At 37.6% G+C, this 22,459-nt stretch overlaps 2 protein-coding genes across 2 annotated transcripts; one reads left to right on the forward strand and one right to left on the reverse strand.

The window, feature by feature from the left end:
- The first annotated feature begins 618 nt into the window (after nucleotides 1-618).
- LOC121636245 (ADP-ribosylation factor 1-like) lies at nucleotides 619-5,116 on the forward strand. Its single transcript, XM_041979590.1, has 6 exons — nucleotides 619-1,061; nucleotides 2,320-2,400; nucleotides 2,495-2,604; nucleotides 2,687-2,758; nucleotides 2,994-3,116; nucleotides 3,525-5,116. The coding sequence occupies exons 1-6, from the start codon at nucleotides 995-997 to the stop codon at nucleotides 3,609-3,611; spliced, it is 540 nt and encodes a 179-aa protein (XP_041835524.1). The 5' UTR covers nucleotides 619-994; the 3' UTR covers nucleotides 3,612-5,116.
- A 962-nt stretch (nucleotides 5,117-6,078) lies between these two features.
- appl1 (adaptor protein, phosphotyrosine interaction, PH domain and leucine zipper containing 1) lies at nucleotides 6,079-22,120 on the reverse strand. Its single transcript, XM_041979588.1, has 22 exons — nucleotides 21,715-22,120; nucleotides 20,413-20,511; nucleotides 20,219-20,278; nucleotides 19,453-19,524; nucleotides 19,190-19,277; nucleotides 19,022-19,063; nucleotides 18,514-18,572; nucleotides 17,902-18,048; nucleotides 16,053-16,135; nucleotides 15,796-15,957; nucleotides 13,829-14,017; nucleotides 13,681-13,723; nucleotides 13,544-13,600; nucleotides 12,522-12,613; nucleotides 11,230-11,409; nucleotides 10,545-10,597; nucleotides 9,637-9,811; nucleotides 9,467-9,503; nucleotides 9,238-9,378; nucleotides 9,105-9,155; nucleotides 8,907-8,996; nucleotides 6,079-8,826 (listed from the first exon to the last, which is right to left on the reverse strand). Exons 1-22 carry the CDS (start codon nucleotides 21,766-21,768, stop codon nucleotides 8,674-8,676), a joined length of 2,127 nt encoding a protein of 708 aa, XP_041835522.1. The 5' UTR covers nucleotides 21,769-22,120; the 3' UTR covers nucleotides 6,079-8,673.
- Nucleotides 22,121-22,459: the final 339 nt, after the last annotated feature.

Raw genomic sequence — 22,459 nt, forward strand, 5'->3', positions numbered from 1 at the left:
GGTGGCTTATAGGAACACATTTTGCAATTTAGTCTTTGCTAATACATCTGTACTCTCAATATGTCCATTTGAATGTACACATATTGCCTGGTTTTAACTAAGTTGTAATGATTAATATTGTTAGATAAATGTAGTTAGTGCTTATTGGTATTTCTGGTTTGAAGACTAGAATTCAGAAAGTTTGAAATAGTCTCTTTGTATCTTCTTCAGAGAAAGTGGAGTCAAAGAAACTAAAGTGAGCATCTGATTGAAAAGTTGATTGTTTAACTTTATACTGCAAGAAAAATGAAGCAACTGTTTAGTTCAGGAATGAACCATGTCCCCTTCTTCTACATGAATAACACAGTAAAACCCATGACGCTTGAAACTTGTCTATATTAATCCAGCCTAAGTTGTATGATTTGGGTTTAACAGGGTTAACTTCCACGTCACACTGCTGGTTGTTAGTTTCCTGTTCGTACTTTCCTGGCTTATCATAGTTTGCTACAATCTCAGTTGTTTGGTTACATAAAAGCTTCTTCACTGGTTAACACTGAATGTTTCTTTTCCTTCATTTAAAAAGCTCTAAACCCATCCTCGCCAGGTTTTAGCTTCATTTACAATACAATACAACAGTGACTTCTTTTATTTGAATTCAACAAAATTGTCCAGTATGAAGATTTTGGCCAACAAAGCTTTTTTTTTTTATTTAAATAAATTTTAGTTTAGTAAAATTCCACACAGGCTTTTATTTAGAAAACGTCGTAAGCGGAAATGGTGTCTTTCGGTGTTTTTTTTTTAGTTTCCGGGAGTTTTGGCAGCGATGTCGTCCAACCTTCCACCGTGTACCGAGCTGACAGCCGCCAGGATGACACCACGGTTAACACACACACAAACACCAACAACTAAAACAGCAGCTATAAAGCCGGCAGAACGGCAGAAGGAGACACAAAAAGACGAGGACGACGAGAGCAAAGAGACTCGAGCTGAGAAACTTTCTACCTGAAGCTGAACCATGGGCGTCATCATCTCACAGCTGTTTTCCAGGTTCACCTCCAAGACACCTGTCAGGATTTTAATGGGTAAGATTTAGTTTCTCAGTTATTGATGGCAATAACAACATTATTATTAATCGGAAATTTAAATATTATTTAGTAGCTCAGTTATATAACACGGTTATAGATATTTAATGTTAATTCTATATTCTCAATTTCACAAAAAATAGCTTTTTATGTATAATTATATATTTATTCTAATAGTTGATATACGGTCAAAAAGCAGAATTAGAGGTAGATTTTTCTCTTGTATTGTGTCAGGTCTTTACTTTTTAAAACTATTTTTAAATTATTATATTTATTTATTTTTTTACAGTGTAGTACAGCTAATGTGCAACGTTCTCTTAGCTGCATTTCTGTTAATTTAATCATGTTAAAAACATTGAATAGATTTGTAAACATGAAGTAAAGTAACAACAAAATTACTTTCACACTGTGTAATAAATTCTTTTAATAATATTTAACACACACACACACACACACGCTAAAAAGCAAATAAATTAGTAAAATAAACTTGAAAAACAGACACTTGTAGTGTATCATCTGATATAAAATATATCAATTTAAGTCTTTTTCTTTGACATCTTATCATGGTTTCATCTGTTTAAAGATGAGTTTTTTTATTTTCCTTTCAGATAGTTTAGAAAAAAATATTATTTTAGAAGTCACATTAAGTTAATTGGAGGAATAATCACCAACAGATTGATAACAAATATATATATATATATATATATCTTCTTTAGATCATTTTGAATTTAGAGGGTTGGAAAAATAAGTGAAAATCAGTACCTAAACACAAATCTTAGGTAGCTCTGTTTTACTTGAATATTTAAATACTGCAATAAAATACTATGAATGCCTCTTTTTACTTTGTACATTTTAAAATTAACATATACAACACTAAACTTTTAGTTTCTTTAACAAAGATTTTACAACCCATATATGTGATCCGGTTATTAAATGTGATACAATGTTGAAAAGAAAGTTAAATGGCAGTAACTTCATGTATTAATGCAGCAGTGATGATTTTATTATATTGTTAATAAATTTCCTCGTGATGTCTTTTAGTAAATTGAACATTTGCATTACATTAAAAAATTTATAGCTTTTATGTGTATGTCATATTTTTAGTTGCAAATTTTCCACATTTACTTAGGTTAGTATTTTCTGAGTGGTACTTTATATATGAATTTCTTTTAGTTTTTAACATGTGTGGTGATTAATTGATTAATCAGTACAGAAAGCTGCAGCTTTTACTGGTGTGTATAATGTGTTTCTGTTGCAGTCGGTCTGGACGCTGCAGGCAAAACAACCCTCCTCTACAAACTGAAGCTGGCCGAGGTCGTAACTACCATCCCGACTATTGGTGAGTATCTCATCTCATCTCATCTTATCTTATCTTATCTGATCTCATCTTATCTTATCTTATCTTATCTTGTCTCATCTGTCATTGTGTACAGGTTTCAATGTGGAGACAGTGGAGTATAAGAACATCAGTTTTACAGTTTGGGATGTTGGTGGTCAGACTATCATCAGACAGCTGTGGAAACATTATTACACTAACACACAGGTAAAACTACTGTACATTTAAAGCATTTCAAGCAGCAGGATTAAAGACATTTGCAGTCATATTTGTCTGTGTTTCTCTGCAGGGTTTGATATTTGTGGTCGACAGTAACGACCGTGAGAGGATTAAAGAAGCTGCTGATGAGCTGCACATGATGGTGAAGAAATTTCCTCTTTAGAATTGAGTAGAATTCTTTTGGTGTTTTATTCTACAACAAATAAAGATACAAAAAAAAGAATAAGACCTTGAATAAGTTGCTTCTTCTAACTACTTATAGGGACTGTTGTTAGTGCAGAGTTCAGCTGCAGACACATGATTTGCATTTAAGCAAATTAAGCTGGATTATAAGAAATGACCTCCCTAAAAGAAAGTGGTGTGTTTTTGTGTTGCAGATGGAGGAAGACCAGCTGAGGGGCGTGGCCCTGCTGGTTTTTGCGAACAAGCAGGATTTGCCGAGAGCCATGTCTGTTGGTGACATCACTGAGGCCCTAGGCCTATCAGGAGTCCAACAACCGGTAGGTAACCCCACGGTCTGACTTGAGGGTCAGTTTGAGTCACTTGTGGCAGTGACAGCAGAGACTGTCTGCTGGCCCACCGAAGGATCTCTGGTATCTATCATGTAGTTTTCACAGCTCGTTACTTGGCCTGCCCCTTTCCTGGACTGATAAGTACTCTGAATGTTTTTTTTTTATCTGAAGGTGCTTTAGTTTTCATACATTAGAAGCATAACAGGCTCGGGCACATGAAGACATTTTAGTAGCACTGGTTTTGTTAATGTGACTAATTCTGTATATAGTGATTCACATAAGCCTATAAGAGTTTCCCTCACAGAGCAAAGAAAACTGCGAGTTTTTGCATGAGGCCTCTTGAGTTTAAGAGATCACGTGATGATTTTGTTTTTGTGTGTTTGTGTGTGTGTGCAGTGGTTTGTTCAGTCCTCCTGTGCGGTCAGTGGTGCCGGGCTGGTCGAGGGTTTGGACTGGCTGTCCAAGCAGGTCCTGAAATCGTAGCAGATGTTGGAACGCTGAAGCGGAGTCTTTAATCTACAAAGTGAGCCAAACCGGTGGATCCATCTGAGCTGTGTACCTTACACTGGCTCCCTTTCTGCTTTCCTGTGAATTTTAAGGGTTTGCACTCTATGGGCCCAACTTATTTGAGTGGGTTGTTAAACCCAGAGCCCTGAGGTCAGCTGGCCAGCTATTAGCTGTCCCTGGCTAAAAACCAGGGGTGATAGTCTTTTCTGTGGAACAGTCTCCCTCTGTTTGTCAGGTCCTCTCAGTCTTTAGGACAGTTTAAGTCTAGACTGAAAACACCCCTCTTCTTCCTGGCCTTCAATGCTGGCTAAATGGAGAATACTTCGGCTCGTTAGTTTTATTTGGGATTCTTTGTTTCTGCAATTGCAGGTGTTATTGTGAAGCACTTTAGTTAACTGATTTTCTTGTTTTTAAATCTGCTATATAATTACATTTAAATGAAATTGAATTTAAGACAGTCACAATTTATGTTTTTACTTTTCTCATAGATGTGTGGTGTAAACAACTATGAGGTTTGAATTCTATGTTTCACCACTAATATCACAGTTAAATGAAGAAAATGGAAATAAAGTTTCAAATTTAAAACCATTAAAAAAACATTTATAGGAGGGAGCATATTGTGCCTTTTTTTTTTTTTGCTTATACTTTTTATTTACCTATACTACAAATCATGACTTATAAATGAACAAGATTTCCTTTTTTCTTTCAAAGAAAGAAAACAAACCGGGTATTTACATACTGTAAATAACTGGTTCTCTTAAGGTCTTTGTTTGAAACCAGACATACAAACATTTAACTGCACTGATTTTTTTTTCTCTTTTATTTTATAGCTTTAAAATTCACAAAGCTGAGACCAGATGCATAAACTGATGACTAAAACTTTTTATGCAAAAACCCGATTTCTCTTGTTTTTAGTCATCAATCAATGGGGATTCTCCTCACTTCATTATTTATATTTAAAAACTCTGTTTGTACCATAATGAAAAGACATTGAAAGCAATACAAAGAACAGATTAAATGAATGTAAAGCAGAGTCACAACCTCAGTGCACGGCTGCAGTGATTTCTAGTGCCTATAGTTGAATGAGTAGCTTTCGAAACACTAATAAACTTAATCTGAAACAAATCACTGTCTTACCACTGCAATTATTTTTTAATATTGTAGCTTTTCTTCTTCACTATATACAGGAAAAAGATGTGGTTCATCTTTTATGAATTCCAGTTTTGTGGAGAAAAAGGTTAATACATGATTTTTGTATGTATGCTGTATTTATGTCTCAGTGCTGATTGTTATATTTACACACATCTCATCCTGCAGCACATTTATAAAATTATTTTGTATTTCTTTTTCTCCCTTCAGCTACTTTTATAATTGAAAATGTTGATTTATACATACTTCATATTATGAATAATAAATGTATTTAATCTTTATTTCCTTTGTATTTATTTTAAATTTGAAAATATGTCTTAAAATAAACCTGTTACGGCAAACAGTCATGCTGTTTTTTTCTTTGACAGACTTTTATAAACATTTTTGGGGCTAAACAAGGAAATTTGAAGTCAGAAATAACAATTTTAATGAATAAAAAAATAAAAAAATAAAAGCCTTTGAAGAACCAAATAAAAAAGTTCACCATTTCCAATCACAGATGTTCCCTCTGTATGTTTTCTATTTACTTTGTTGACAAGGCCTGTTTCCTCTGCCTCCTGTCCGAAATAATATACCCAAAATAAATGACGTATATCTTCATACAAGGGCTGTTATTTAATCTTGGTCTCAAAAGACAGCTGAGACCTGACACATCATAGTCTAGATACGCATTACTGCGTCAGAGTAAATTCACCTGGGCTACAGTAGAAAAGGTAAATAGTTGTCCCCTAGATGAAAACATTACTTTCAGATGAACCCAGAGGAAAGTGGCCCAATAAATTTAGGAATTAGTAATGTTTTGTTGAGGAACTGTGTAAAAACATAGGCTAAACACATGAATCAGAGCAGTTTTACAGTAATGTTTTAATAGAGGTTTTACACCAGAAAATATCTCAAACCCATCAGTTGATGTTGATAACTGACACCCCTTTAATCAGAGTCAGGAGAATAGAGTGATAGCCCCCAAATTCACCTTAGAGACACTGTAAGGATCCAGAACGAAGTGAACCCCAAGACTGTATATGAAGAGTCAATACTTCACTTGCCTCAGTGCAGCAGCATCTAGTCCAGAAGAGATTAATCATACTGCACCTGCAATGCCACATTTATTACAACATCCTTTTAAAAACTATATTTCACTGTATTATTTAAAGCCGTAATCTTTAGGGTTTTTTTATATAACAGACCATTGCAACATCAAAATAATAAATTACTAATAATGATTTTTTTATGTTTACACCCGTTTAATCTCAGAAGCTGCTGAGGTGAACATCAGCACACTGACTCAGCAAGGTAGAGTTAGTTCTTTATTGAATCACCGAAAAGCCTTTTATTAATCATGACACCAGAAGATTAATCACTGAAACATATTTACAGCTCGTCATCATCAATCCTGTCACATTTTCCCGCATCAGTAAAGTGCACCTTCATAAACATAAGTTCTTCACCTGGTTACAGCAAGAAAACAAACTCCCAAAGAACCCAAGAAAAATAAAACTCATCATCAGTAACTATTGATTTAGGCATTTAAAAATGCCTCTTTGCCACGTGAAGTTTCCCACAACTGTTTGTTGTCAGGACTGTGTGACCACCGACACCCCAACATGTCAAGTCTTTAACAAAAAAGAGTTTTTTTTATTTGTTCTTTTGCATATAATAACCATGAATCCCTGGGGAACACAAATCGATGAATAAAACCTGTTAAAACAGAAAAAACCCAAATCGTAACGCACATCTGATCAATACCATGGCGTGAGGAGAAACACTGACTCAGATGATTATTTGGTGAAGATGGAATCAGTTTTATGACACATTGTTCTGCATTTTAACACTACATGATAGTTTAGAAGAAATGTCCTCACATTCGAGTGAATTAATTACAGAAACCAGAATATCAGAGAAGCATCAGTATGAGCCTTCTTTACTTTAGAGAACTTTGTGCTTGTGTTTTACAGACCTCAGACCAGCTTCTCAGGACTCAAACTGATCAACAGAGGAGGATAAAGCACTTTTGGCTCATTACTGTGGCCTCAAAGCTACACCGTACAGCAATTCATGACCCTTACAGAGGGTTTCATGCGTCTATTTATAATGGAAGAGATAAACACACAAGATAAAATGTGGTTTGCATTTGCTCATGTAGCCTGTAGCCATGACAACATGAACACAAACATAGAAAATAAAACTTAAAATGATGGGATGCTGGACCCCATATGACAAGAAGTGTTTTCCAAAAATGTCCCAAACAAATCCAGAAAAATGGAACATAAAACAAGGAGCTTAGGTCGAAAATCTGTCCTTCAGTTCACATGTAGCACCTCCTGGTGAGCATGTGGCATCAGAAATCTCCTGGTGAGCATGTGGCATCAGAAATCTCCTAGTGAGCATGTGGCATCAGAAATCTCCTGGTGAGCATGTGGCATCAGAAATCTCCTGGTGAGCATGTGGCATCAGAAATCTCCTGGTGAGCATGTAGCATCAGAAATCTCCTGGTGAGCATGTAGCATCAGAAATCTCCTGGTGAGCATGTAGCATCAGAAATCTCCTGGTGAGCATGTAGCATCAGAAATATGGAGCAAAATATGCAGATCAAAGGTGTAAACGTCATCTTAAACATTTTCACTCAGAGCTGACCCTTTTAACCAGAGCTGCAGGACTTAAACCATTAAGCCAATATATTTACCAGTAGGCAATACAAGTGCATCAAATACCAAAATACCAAGAGGGAATTTAAGGAGCTGCAGTGTCGAGTTTGTGGGTGTATGGTTGTGACCTTAATGTTTACACTGACATATCTTTGTAGGTATTTACCCTTTAGTGTCTTTCATGTTACATATTTAATAGTTCAGTAAACTATAGAGGTTTGAACAGTGCCGACATGGATGCTCACAGAGGGAAGTTTTTCTTTTAATTAATTACTTCACTCAACTAAACTTGGTTAAATTTTGCCTGACAGACACAGATGAGGGTGCAGTGACCCTCACTAAGGTCACAATCGCTGTATTATGAACGGGCTGAGTTTTTCTGAGAGGATCAGCTAAACTAAAAGTACTCCACCAGTTCTTTTCAGGGACAGCGTCTAACATCACAACTTTAGTTTGTGTGACATAACGGAGTTAAAAGGCTGAGAATTTCGATGTTTAATGGTAACGGATAAATTCCTGCCACTGAATGCTGCTGAAAGTTAATCACACAAGCAGACTTTTGGAGGATTGCAAAATCTTCCCTCACTTGATGTTGCATAAAACTTCCTGTTCTTTAGTTTACATTCAGCCACAGTAACAAAAACTGGCACATTTTTTCACAATCTCTCTTGAAAATAAAACTCTGTGCTTTATCTCGGTCTTGTTTTTAGCTACTTATAAAGACATTGGCTGAGGGTCGTGTAGCCGTCTGGGATGTCCTGATTGGCAGAAAACCGTCCAAATCCACTTTCTGGGTTTTCTGGCATGTGTCCTTTGGGTCCTGTTTTGTTTTATATCCTCCATTATTATTGTTAGCTTATAAAATAAATGTAAAAAAACTGAAACTTACAGGTTAATCTACAGTTAATGATGTTTTCCTCGATAGTGGTGCCGGTATAAAAGCAGCGGGTTTTTTTTTTTTGTTTGTTTTTTTGTACAGAATAAAACAAGTCAAAGTCCTGGACGAGACTTTTCTTTGTTTCACCATTCCTCCTCTTAGTGAGGGTGCCTTAGGTCTTTTTTTTCATCTTCAGTGACGTCCTCCATTAAAAACTTCGGAGTCCAGCAGAGAGGAAACACGTTTCTAAGTCCTTGGCAGTCTGGCTGGTGGATGGTGTTTCCCTCCTCCAATTCCTGAGCAGCTGTCTCAATGATGCCAGCTGGGACTCACCTGGGAGCCAAAAACATGCATCCTCCAAGTGTCATTAGGCTTCAGACTCACCCCTCTTCTTCCCCTCCTCTCCAGCATCGCTGTCTTCTGATTGGCTGCTGCTGAGCACAAGGAACTGTCCGTCAGAGGCAGGCGGGTTGGGAGGACGACTCGAGGCAGCGATTAAACGACTCTGTTCCTCCAGATCCTGCAGGTCAGACAGAGAAATAAAAGCGATATTAAGATTAAAGCACAAAAAGAAGGTTTAGTTAGAAGGTGGGATGTTACCTTTTCTATTTGTTTTTGTTTGCTGAGCTCCTCCTGCTGTTTCTCTTTGGCTTTGTCTTGCTCCTTCCTTTTCTCTGCTTTTTTACGGTCCTGCACAACAACAAACATCCACAGCACATCTGAACCAGCTGAAATCCCAACCAAAATGTGAATAGCTGAGTTTGAGCATTAACTACAGCATCGCAGCTGTAGTCTCACCATATCGGAGTGTAAGGCTATCTGCTTGGCCAGTCCGATGCTGTCACAGATCTGAAACATGTGAAGAAGACAGAAGCGTTAAGACACAAAAAACAAGAGTTTCAGAGTGTGAGATAAACAGATGACACACAACCTTCTCTCCATCATTGTTGGACTCAAAGATGTAGCAGACAGTTCGACTGTCACTCCGTCCGCCTGCTGTCTGCAGAACGAAACCAAACAGCCTCTTGTTGTCCTGATGGGATGAACTCTGGACTACGCTGGACAGGGGGAACTGTAGGAGGACAGAACGGGACAACGTGAACAAGAAAAGCCTAAAAACCTGCAGACATGTCTGACCAGATAAAGTGGGATCATCTTACTCTGAGTCGAGTGACCTGTGTCTGAGGATCAATGAGTCTAAAAAACAAAACATACATTAATATTTGAGGACAGAATGGCTGCTGTGAAACTGCTGTACCCCCACATAAACATATATGTTAGTACCACACTGACAACTTAAAACAAAACAAACAGATGCTTTAATCCTCACTTGAGGCAGTCACAGGTGACCAGCAGATGTGATTCTGTCATCCTGAAGATGTTGTGGATGGCTCTGGCAGCCAGGATCTGCCTCATCGTCTCAGAGATGACGTCCGCTGACTCGGTGTTCCTCACCTCCATCGAGCCAAGGAAGCGAACGATGAAGAGTTGGTGGAGGATCGAGTCTTGATGAATGGAAGAAATTAAAAATGAAAATCACAAACCCGCTGTTCTACTCATGTCTGATCATTATTCGACATAAATGGATTTTTTTTTTACTGATTATTACAGATTATCATTATTGATTTTAATTTTCTTTATTTTATAATGGACGAAATGGGAGAGGATTGTATGAATTATATGAAAACATTTTCAGGCCCATCTAATGACACAACGATACAACATAAAAAACTAAATAATTAAGTAAAAAAAACTAATATGAAGAGCTGGTGGTGGTTTATACTCAGAAAACAAGTTTTGGAAAAACATCACAAAATGAGGACATACAGTATTTATGTCCATAAAAACTACTAAACAAGTTTGACACAACAGAAAATATGACTCATGTGCACATTTAGTTTATATGCATTAACTTACTTTTGGACAGGTCAGGATATATTTTTTTGCAAAAACCAGATAAACTACTTTTTATCCATATCATCCTTTTATTTATAAACCAAAAAATACATTATTTTAATTAACTGATTTAAAGTAAAGTTGAAATCTTAATGGTAAATGGTCTTTACTTATATACTGTAATTAATAAAAGTTTGTTGCTACTACAATTTACAGTCATAAAGCAATATTTAAAAAAGTCTAAAAGAAAACATGAAACACAGATTTTAATCACGAACAAACAAACAAACAAACAAAATAAAAACATTAATGAGGTAAATTAGTGAAAAAAAATAAACATACCTTCGCTTTCTTCTGGTGTGTTCTCTCCCGACTCTCCGAATGGATTACTCCTTCTACGGTCACACAAGCAGACAATTTTCAACCATGGCAGAGGACACAACATTAACACTACTTACTAAAGCAAAACCCAAAACTTAAACTAATGAATACATCTTTCATCAGGCTAATGTCCTAAGGTGTGTGTTAAACACACACACACAGACAGGTGTGGATGCTTAGGTGCTAACCAGCAGCTGGATTACTAGCCAGGGCACAAGCTGTCATTCTTAAATAAAGATTTTGGCTTCCACAAATCCATCTAATCTTTATAAATTACTAAAGAAATATTGGAAACTCTATTTTTGAATATTTTTTAACTGTGCTACAAAATAGCAGAAGACTAATTAGATGTAATAAAGAAAACAAAAATCAAATTTGAAACTAAACCAAATGCTAATGTGCTGGAGAATCACAGGGACAGTTAGGTTTGTTTTTAGCAGCAGCTTCTTGCTTCTCTTGAAGGAAGAACAATAATCTGAAGTTTCCCTCAAGATAAGGTCTTGAAAATGGAAACCACTTCCACGCCATAATTTCTATGAATGAATCTACTTACTCCAAACACATTTATTTGGAAAATTCTCCAAATAAATCAGCTAAAAAGTTAAAAAAAAGTAAAGTTATCTCTTGCAGACTAACTCACACCAACCTGCCGGAGTGTGCTGCTGTTTTGCTTTGTCCCGAGTTCTCCTCGCTGACGGGGGAAATTATATCAAACTGGATGGGTGTTTCCGGGGCAACCAGAGCATCCAGTGAGAGCACGGAGAGAGCAGGTGATGGTTCGGAGCCCACAGAGCTGATACTGCTCGTTCGGCCTGTGCGTCCTTTACTGGAATGGAGACAAAGAGAAATGATCATGGAAGTTTGAAAAATGCAGCTTTAATACCAGTCTGGCCACAAAGGGGTCATCTTCACTAGACTGACTGTTACGACGAGGTTCTTCATCTCAGCTTGTAGATGTTTGAGTTTTGTATATAAATACACAAGCTGCATAGAAGGACTTACTTTGGGTGCTCTTGGTTGAGGAAGTTAACATTTCCGTGACTAGTAACTTAACTATGAAAGTATCCTGGTTTACTCACCAGTCCAAATGTAAAGCTATTACATTCTTTGACCAAAATTTAAAAGTATAAACATGGGTACAGATTTCAAACATCTGTACCCTCCTAGTTCAGGAGTTCAAGAACCTTTATTAGCCCCTGAGGGCAATTAGTTTTACAGCATGTATAATAAAAATAACAGGCACACGTATCACAGATCATTTAAAATCTAAACCACCACCTATCTGACCTACAAACCTCTACAAAGGCTTTCGAAGCCTCATATAGTAGAGGCTGAAGAGGCCTGAACACCCCAAGTCAAAGGGTGTGTTCAAATTGTAGTGTACAGCTTCTGTACAGACCATCATGCTTTGCAACCTGGAAGCAACAGCTATGGAGCTAACAGAGCTTGCTAATGCTAATGTCCACAGCTTATTTAATTTCCTTTCTTGTTCCAGAATATCTGGACACAATACCTCCTCAGACATCTCATGGCTAGTCACAAAAAATGAGTAAAATATGCACTAAAACCATATCTGAAACTTTTTTCTAGTTTTTCTGTGTAAATAGTAAATATCTTAGAGATGTGCTGTAATGTAGCTTACTTATATGCTAATTCATAATTAGCATATTGAAGATAATTATATATAGTTAACACTGCAGTCTGTCCAGAATACAAAACTTTACTGCTCATCGAAACACAAGTTTTGCTCTTATTTGGCAATCTTAGGTGATGATCCGGCGTCTGTTTATTCAACAAGCCAACATGAATATTGGGGCATAATTGTAATGCAGCACTTTATTCAAATAGAGTCTACCTTCAACCTTAGCGAGTCCTCTGTATGGTGGGTAAGTCAGTGTGTGGGCAATCCGAACACGGCTCAAACACATTGACACCTACCTACTGGGTCTCATGCTCTCGTGTCTCTGTTGGAAGGATGGTGATGGTGTTACTGCTTCAAGGGCTGTTTGGTTCACTCTGGCAGCCAGCTCCTATAAACATTACAGTACCGTCAGCATTAACCAATCAGAAGTAGTTTTTACTGGGTTTAGCATCTCGCTGTTCTTCATACAGCACTTGCAAGACTGAGTATGTGTACAAACAAAGCTAATCCTCTTCTTCTTCAGCAATGAAGAAGTTTAGTCTTGTGGCTTTCTGCTTACACAACATAAAGAAAGAAGGGTGCATAAGTGGATATTTGCTACTTTTTCTCAAATATTTTTGTGTCCCTCAAAGAGTGTGTCCTCTGTAGCAGCCTTCAGAGCCTCCAAACTCCACTGCAACACTGGCACTGCTTGTGAGATGGTCAAATTAATTTAATCTATAAATAATAATAAAAAAAAACAAAAAAAAACGGGGCTGTCAAATTATTCAAATTTTTAATCAGATTAATCATAGCGTTCAAATTAATTAATCATGATTAACCACCATTAGCAAGTTTTTTGATATGCCTGAAATTTGCCCGTTTTTACTGTATTCTAAATTTTTACTGTGTTGTATCAACACGAGCGAGCCAATGCTTACAAATATTTAGTGTTAACTGACCTTCCCTTGGATAAAATTGATGCCCAAGGGTCATTAAATGCAGCATGTAATATACTTAACGTTACTTAATGTAACTTTAATTGTGCTAAAGATTTTAATGCAATTAATTACATTTTTAGCGCTATTATCGCATTATTTTTGAAAGCGCTAAAAAACAAAAACAAAAAAAAAAAAAAACAAACAAACAAAAAAAAAATATATGTTTCTTTAATTTTCACACAGACTGGCCATTTGTGTAAAGGAAAGAAAGAAATCAGGGTTTGCATCTCTGTCGAACTCTCTTCTTAAACAGCCTGTTTGAAAATGTCTACTCTAAATACTCTAAAGGACCTGTCTTTAGCTGCTATATGAAAAAAATCTGCCAAATGGACACAAACCTCTGCATTTTCACTCAGGTAGATCCTCTTGGAAATGTTGTTGATTGTGGCAATCCACTGTTAAAGGAAGCATCAGAAATACAGCATGAGGTTAAGAGTTAACATGAAGCAGATTACATGGCAGGAAAGCATTTTACCTCCTCACAGTCCTTCCTGCTCTCTGCCTGCAGTGTCACAACTCTATCAGACCAAAGAATGAGAGAAAAAAATGCGTTAAAACCACATATCTAAAAACCTGAAAATGGTGGCAGAATTAAAGGATGCTGAGAGAAGCGGAGTGCTTACTTTTTCCCATCAAACGAAGTGACCTGAAAGCAGAATCGGCGGTCGTCGCAGTCCACGGCCATGACGGAGCAGTTGTCAAGGTCTGTGACCAGCCCGCCTGCCACCTCACCACGACCCTGTTGCATCAGGTTACCTCCCTGTGTGAAGAAATACTGACGCTCCCAGGACGACGACACCAGGCCCGTTTTACTGCAAGACAGACAGGACAGGTAGAACAACAAAGTCAGAATTTCAGGACAGTGTTCACAAAATACTTCAGAAAGAAAAACAAAGATGATGTAACTAATTTTACATGAACTTTTTGTATTTATTACAGGAAAAAGGAGTCTTTCACAGCTTGGATCAGGATCCTTAAGGGTCACTTATTATTGTTCTGCTCTTTTTACAGAGTATATTGTGTGCACCACCTGGGGCTTTACTATCATGGCAAAATGGCCGCTGTAAAAAAGGTCCATTAAGGTCACAGCAGTGCCATCAGAAGTAATAAAACTAAATCAAAGTATATGGCTCTGCAGAATCAGCATGCCCTATAGTAAGCACACACCCAAAGTCATACATTTATGATAAACCACTCTCCTAAAACATCCTGGTGACACACGTATAGGGGAAATCTCTATAAATGAAGGTTTTATATAGAATATTTTCATAAGGATTTCATGAGGACCGAGAAACAAAAGAAGTGGCATGGGTCTGACATCTGTGACTCCTTAAACAAGAGCTGTTGTGGAAATAAAAAAGAAATTAAAACACCAAACATCAAAAGAAAAAGAAGACACTGACCCTGTAGATGAAAATAACTGATGAAGCATCACTGACAGGAATCAGCCTGTAAGGAGCTAACTGCTCACAGTGAACCTCCACATCACACAGGAGGCAGGAGCCTCACTGAGTAACCATTTTATTTGATTGCTGAGTCAAAACTGCACAGTTGAAAACACAATTGATTGCATTCACTCTGCTTACCCCATCTAAGGATCCTGAAAACCACAAGTAAACAATACTTGCTGTGTGTGCACTGTGATTGGCCTTTGTGTGCCGTGTTGGCCTCTCCAAAACATTAGTGAGTTATTGGCACAGCTCAAGTGAGTCACATTTCACTCTTTGTAAGAAAATCCACCACAGTCGCTGAAAACATTTTCTTAACCCTTTACTCAAATCTATTACACCTCTGATTTTAAGCTGTTTTACTTTTCACAACCTGTGTCTTTGTTTATAATTCTATATAATCTAAAATAATAACTTCGTAACATTAATGCTGACATGATTTTAACAGTTTTGCTACAATAATTTAACTTTTGAGGCCAAAATGAGCTTAAGTTCTTGATTTAAACAGAATTCCTGCAGCTCAGCAGGTTGAACGAATTGTTAGCTCTAGATATCTGGACAGCAGGCAGGCCTACAGCTGTTAGATGCACTGTTGTGTAGCTGAATTATATCTACACTTCCCACAGGAAACAGCAGTGGATCTTAATGCATCAGTCTTTCACCGACTGATGAATGACTCAGCCTTTCTAGAGGGCTCTTTTCAGTTAAAATAGATATCATACTGAAATGAATTAAAAATCAGTTGTAAGTTATCAAGCAATCTGAAAGCCGATTTGATTAAAACAGCCAGTATATAATGACAACAGATTCATGTTTCATTATTTACAATGGCAAAAATCTTCATCAATTACTTGCTAAACAAAATTTACCAATTATCAGTCTAGGAAAGTGATCGCAAGCTCGAAAGCTACAAAAAAATAAATAAATAAATTAAAAAAATAAAGTAAAATAATAAAAATGAAAGTAATAAAAATGCTTGTAAATAAATTTTTGGGTCACCAGCTAACATGACTGAAAGGAAGAGCTGGGCTCATGGATCTCCAACTTCCATACCATGATGCAAAAACATTCTCACAGAAGCTTAAAAAACAAAAAAATGAATAAATACATTATAATGCAAGTGATGTGTTTGCATTTCATACTTGCGGATGTACAGGTAGCCCTGCTTTCTGGTCAGGCTGCGGCAAACAGGTGAGTGGGTGGGATCAGGGTCACATGGTGCATACAAGGGGTCACATGACTGTTCCATCTGCTGAATAGTCTCCTGCATCTGCCCCACCTCTTCCTCCATCTCCCGACGTACACTGTAAACAGATGTACATGCTCATCAAAGCAGGTGTTTATAAATTAAATGAAGACAGCTTGGATGAGGACGGTGATGGGGATGTAGGAATCTTACTTCTGGACGCTGGTTCCTATAGTTGACAGGAAGTCTTCCCACTGCTGGGTGAGGTTTTCTGACCCCAGCTTGAAGAAACTAATCTGTACAGAAAGAAAGAGAAAAAGACATGATGGAGAAGGATCACAGTGGAATATAAGAATGAATACCTCTACATAAGCAGCATGGCGTTAATCCAATGTTGTAGCGGCGAACTCTGGGACATGCTGTGAAGTGACTGCTTCTTTACAGAGCTGTCTTCTATTTCAAATATGTATTCAGTCAAGTTCAGCCAACATTTTTTATAAGTAGAGGGCAATTCAGTTTGACAGCTTTCAAGCTCACCACACAACAAAACCACCATTACAGCAGCACAACAGGGTAGATTTTCTGTCTTCAGTGCCCCTAAAAACAGCTAAATCAACATCCGTCTTGCGTCCTGTCTCTTCTCTGAGCTCTCTTCAGCCAGTAAAAGTCAGTTTGATGTTGACTTTTGTCTAATCTCTTGTTCTGTCACTATCAGCATTTCTATTCCTCACTTTCTCCCATCATGTCCCTGTGAGTTTCTCTGATGAACCTGCCACGGTGCACTTCCAAATGGCCAGAGTGTTGTTATTCAGTTGCTATTCTATAACAAGAGCTGCTGTAACAAGTGAATTTCTCCACTGTGAGATAATAAAGTCTAATCTAATCTAATCTAGCATGTGACACGGTGCCATAAAGCAATTAATGTCAGATATAAATACTAATAGATTTATGAAAGAAAAACGTTTAATAAATTTAATAAAAATAACAAAGAACAAAACAAATAATTTACTTTTCTATCATTCTGTAAATGCAACTAAATCTTGGGTAATACTGTGACTGTTCAGGGTTCTTCCCCTTCTCCCAAAGTTATATCTAACTTTTCAAGCATTTTCAAGGTGAATGTCCAACACAGCTCACCCTGGTGATTAATGATATATATAGTAAACTTTAATTCTACATTTATACTCAAAATAATAATAATAATTTCATCTCCTCATCACATGAAATTAGATGTTAATGTCGTATAAAGAACCAATATCTTGTTTTGTGAGAGCATTTCTACCAAAATGTGGCAAATGAAAGAGAAACTAATTCTTTTTTGAAAGTGTCTGAGATATAAAAACGTTAGTCAAGAGGAAGGCAGATGAAAGACAAAAAGTCATTTTTGTACAAAATCTACAGAAATCGATTTTGACATAAGTGCTGTTTATAGCTTAAAAACAAACAAGCAAACAAAAAAATGCGTCTTTTTATCTGCCCACTGCTCATTTTGAACCCTGAACACAGCATAGATAACACACTGAGTAATCAATAAATGCTCCTTGGATCAAACCACCAATATCATGAGCTGATGCAACTGTCCAATATGTCAAACTGAAGATAAACTCCGGTTAACGAAAAAGTGCATTAAATCATGAAAAGTGCAAAATGGGACAGCAGAGAGACAATGCCTGTTACTACACTGCAAGTTGTAGAAGTGGAAATAACTGTACAGCTTGAAGCAAATCACACTTGATTCTGTATCTCTATTTAAGTTGCAAACTTTGGAAGATAGTGGCATATTATTACAGTAATGCAGCTTCAGTAACACCACAATAACATTCAGACATTTTAAGGACATCCAGCACCCGCAAGGACGTAAAAAGAGTCTTAAATTTCTGGCAGTTTTGTTGTTGGACAATCTAAATTTACACAGTGTCGCCCACAAAGGTGTTAAATCAGTAACTTTTAGATTTAAAAGAATGGCTCCAAGACCTGGGTCGGATCAGGTATTTGGGTTATCATGGCTGAAAAAACTCCAGTGTGTAGTAAAAGTGTGTTTCTGTGTGTGTGTGTGGTGTACCTGAGCCTGCATGTAGCCGAGCAGCGGCTCCAGCAGAGCTGTCTTCTTCTTATACTGCAGTGTGTTTAGCGAGCAGAAGTAGTGCATCATGGTCTGGTGCTGTTTCTTACGGGAGGTGTAGACGTCTTCCACCACTTCAGCCCGCAGCTGCAAGGTCATATCATATGCTGAGATGCTGAGATCATATCATTTGGTCCAGTTAATCACTTTGCTTTCAGGAAGCTGCTGGTTTGATAAACCTGAAACTTGCTTGAGACCTTTTTTTTTTTGCTTATGGACTGTGTAGCCTGACACAGTCAATAAGCACTGGAAAATAACTCAATGTATAGCAAACCTACTGTTTATTCTGAGGATAGGTTTCAAGCCTCAGCAAGATTATTTTTGACAGAGATGAACAAAAAGGGCTGCATGGAAGAAAACAACTCAACTGAAGCAACATTTTTCCACAATATTTGTTAGCATAACATAAAGTACCTTCTTGTCAGTGACTGAACCAGCTGAACATACAAACTACTTGGAAACTTCAATTTAAATAAGCAGCTCTGACTTATCACATTAATCAATAAGTTCTAAACCTGATTTATGGAAGAATTTTGGTTCAAAGGCCGTTACCTTGTCATTGTCCCTCCTCTTGGACAGGCGACTGTATCTGTTAATGGCTGTGTCGTGATCTACACACACACAAAAATAAAACGTAAAAATATAAACAACAGTTTTTAAAAATGTTTAAGAATGTGAAAGGAGAAGGTTAATCAGCGGGTAATATACTACAATTAAACAGATTCTACCCTCTGCAAAATACAGTCTTCATAGGAACTAAAACATACTAGAAGAAAGATGCTTAATGTACTGACATAAAATGCTGCTTCAATAACTAAATCTATGACAGACATCAGACACTGGAATATTCCACTGCAGCTTAAAGCAGAATTTTAGGACTGATGTTTTTAGTTTTACTTTACAGAGGTTGGATAGTCAGTGTGGTGGTATGAGTAGTGTTAACATAAAGCAGAGTAGAAGCTGAGAGTATCTGGAGCATAGAATCAGGCAATTCAAAGATGTCTCTTTAGGCTGTGGGGAAAAAAACCCAAACTGATGGAATTCAGAAACATCATCTTACCATCACTTGCTATCTGGAAGACTTCTTTCAAGGTAAGGATCTCTGGCAAGAGAGGGAAAAACAATTTTGAGAGATATTAATTCCCATTTCAGTTTTTGTGGATTCTCTTTATCAACACAAGTTGTAGGACTGCATCTCATTTAAACCTAATGCTGCTTTGTTTCCTACCCTTCAGGTCTCTCTCTTTAAACTGAGTGATGGGAAACATCATGGCATCTGCAAGCTGCGTGGACAGGACGGCATGACAGGAGCTCAACTAGAAAGAGAAAGAGAAGGGAAGCTGAGAGAAATCCTAATCATCAACTACCTGAAGTCCTGCCTTTGTAAACAGATACTAATGTTGTGTCTTTTCATTTAAAATCTACCTGTGCAACACATCCTGAGGGACAAATCAAACTTCCCTAACAGTTCTGCTTTATAGTCGCTCTCACCTCATCTATGACTTTTGCAAACTGCTGCAGGGTAGAGCTCATCACTTCATCATCACCTCCTAGAGGAAATCTCTGCCGAGAAAAGCAACAATACAGTGAATGCATTACAGATTTAGTGCTAGGAGGAAAATGCATTTACATCATGAAATACACAGCTGGAGAACTTGTGATGAAACTCATGTTAACCTGAGTGTGTTACTAAACGTAAGATAAGGGGCGATCAAAAGAATGAATACAAAATGGTTAAGGTGTCTTGATTTAGACCAAAGTATTGACAGTGAAACACATAAAAAGATTTGGTGAAAGTAAATGTGTGTGGCCAAACAGATAAGGCTGGTTTGTATTGTTAAACCGTTAAAGCCTGGGGTTATAGGTTTGATGAAGGGTGTTATAATGTCCATTGTTTTGGTGGCAGGGCTGGTGGTTTGAGATAGTATTCATGTTATGATGCTAATATAATGTGTAATAAAGGCAAGTGGCTAATGCTATAAAGCTACTGAATGTTTGTGCCTTTCATTTGTAATCAGAAGTCAGAATTTCCAATTTTTCAGGCAACATGGCATCCAGAGGATTACGCACATATGTGCAAATTCTATTAATGCATTAATGTGTTTCATTACTGAATTTGTATTTAGTTTATTATTCTTAAAAACAAATTAAAGGGAGACAGAAGGAGACTCAAATGCAGGTGATAGGAACAGTTGAAGCTGCAAAATGCATGGCTGTACAGTTGAGCCATAGGCTTGGTGCCAAATACATGCTCTACCTGTTTATCATACTCTTTCAGCAATCTTGAGGTCAGGTGTGTTGCAGCACTCAGCTCATTCTAAAAAGAAGAAGAAGAAGAAGAAAAAAACAGCAGCATTGACCAACAAGGGACAAACAATGTAATCAGTAGCCACTTTCTAATGTTGCTCCAAACAAGCACCACCAGTACATGTCAGCAATGTGTGTGTGTACCTGAGCATCATAAATCCTCTGCATGGCCTGATACAGCTGTGTGCAATAGTTGGAGATGGCTGCAGTGTCCTCCTCAAAGACTCCCAGCAGAGATCGTGTCTACAAACAAAATGCACAAAATGATCAAGGTGGAAATGTAGTCAGAACTAATCACTGGACTAATCTCCAAATGTAAATGACCTAAATTATCTTTTGTGCAACTGGCAAAAACCTCACCCACTACCTATGCAAATATACACCCACACCGCCTACCTGTTCCTACAGTTCAGCTGTGGATTCAAGTTGTGTCTCTGTAGCATGTCGTGCTTTTACCTATTCAGCAAATCTTTAAGGTTCTTGTCATTTTCAACTCATCAGTCAATGTGAGAGATTACACATGATTTAAAAATATGATGTATTCCTGGTGGCTTTGTGCTTTGTTGAATCCTGAAAGTCAATAAAGCTTGAGGTGACATGACTTTTTGTCCTTAAAGGTGTTAATTTGATAAAACAGACCCTACATTTCCACCACAACTATCACCAACATCATCGATCATATCAGAGCAACTTACATTTATTTGGCACATTCAAGACCAAAATGCCACTGACTGTAGGACAGAAATAAAAAGGATGTAAACTCAGTAATGTGAAATAATTATTATTACTGAAAAAAGTTAGAAAGAAAATGAACTAAACTAAAACAGTGACACAATATCTACCCCCGTATGAAAGTAGGTACCACTTTCTGGCCACACCCCTGTCCGTGATGTCATAGCAGGTGTTGTGCTCTGGAAATGCTGCAGTAAACAACATCATTAAATAGGATGTGTATCAACTCATCTAAAACAATAAAGCTGCAGACTTCGGAAATATGAGGCATTTGCATCTAACTATTATAAAAAAAAGGAGCAGAAAGGCACTAGTGCTTGGCCAAAAAGACTGTTATCCCTGACAAGAAGGGAAACGACTAAACCAGCGGCTAGGGAAGTGGTCGGCTAACAATTCTTACAACATGCTGATTTACGTGCTACCCACTGAATGGTGTGACCTCCCCCTGCTATATTGACAAGACGGCTTGGCGGAAACTTCGACCAGCTGATCTGTCCACCCGTCAACTTGTACCACATCACAAATGGAGTATCACGTCTGAACTGCCCGACTGTCAAGTGGTTAAAAGGGCCGTTAGCGGTTAGCGTTCAGCTACAACTTGGTTTCTTTCTACTGGATGTAAGCAAATACTTAGCTTACAAAGACAGTTAGCCTAGCCAAGTGAGCAGCTAATGTTAGCATGCTACTTAAAGCTCCAGGTAAGAAAACTGTTACCTGCGGGCTGTCTTCCAGCGTCTCCTCTAATGGCAGCTTCTCTATCCCGGGCATAGCTGCGGCAGGTGCGTTAGTAATCGGTGCAATTCAGCGGACAAAACACACAACAAATCGGCCCGACAACTCCCACTCAAGATTTCTTGGCTACACACAACACCCCAAAACAGCTCCTCCCGGTTCCGCGTGCCCCGCCCTCAAGGCGGATTTTGATTGGTCAGAAAAAAATTACACGATTACGATTGGTTTCTTGTTTAAACGTTTATGCGCACCATTTTGGCTCTGACCACGCTCACGTTACCGTTACAAATTTGTACAAAAAGAGCCGCAATGGCGACTGGACTGGAATTGCTCCAGATAATGTGGTTTGTGGAGATTTTTACATACATTCGTGTTTTAGGACGTTTTACCTTGTCAATGCCCAAATTTATCTTTTATAATAAATATCCATGTGCATGTATCCATACTGTGCTGTACTAAGGGTAGGGTTTCAGGTAGTATAGATTTGTACTACAACGGAAGGCCCTTTGCAACTATTTATGTTTGCTTCGTTCTTGTGAGTATAGGGAAGGAGCCCTGTAGACCAAGAAACACTGATCATTTTCCCACCAAAATGTCTTCTGTGCCCTGGAAGTGCCTGTTGATCACTACTCTTTGATACATCAATGAAAGTTTTATCATTTATTGACACTGAGAATACCAGTTTGTTGAAACAGTGAAATATTTCTTTAACCCTATAGGTGCAAAT

This window comes from Melanotaenia boesemani, chromosome 3 (genome assembly GCF_017639745.1).
Source record: "Melanotaenia boesemani isolate fMelBoe1 chromosome 3, fMelBoe1.pri, whole genome shotgun sequence".
NCBI lineage: Eukaryota > Metazoa > Chordata > Actinopteri > Atheriniformes > Melanotaeniidae > Melanotaenia > Melanotaenia boesemani.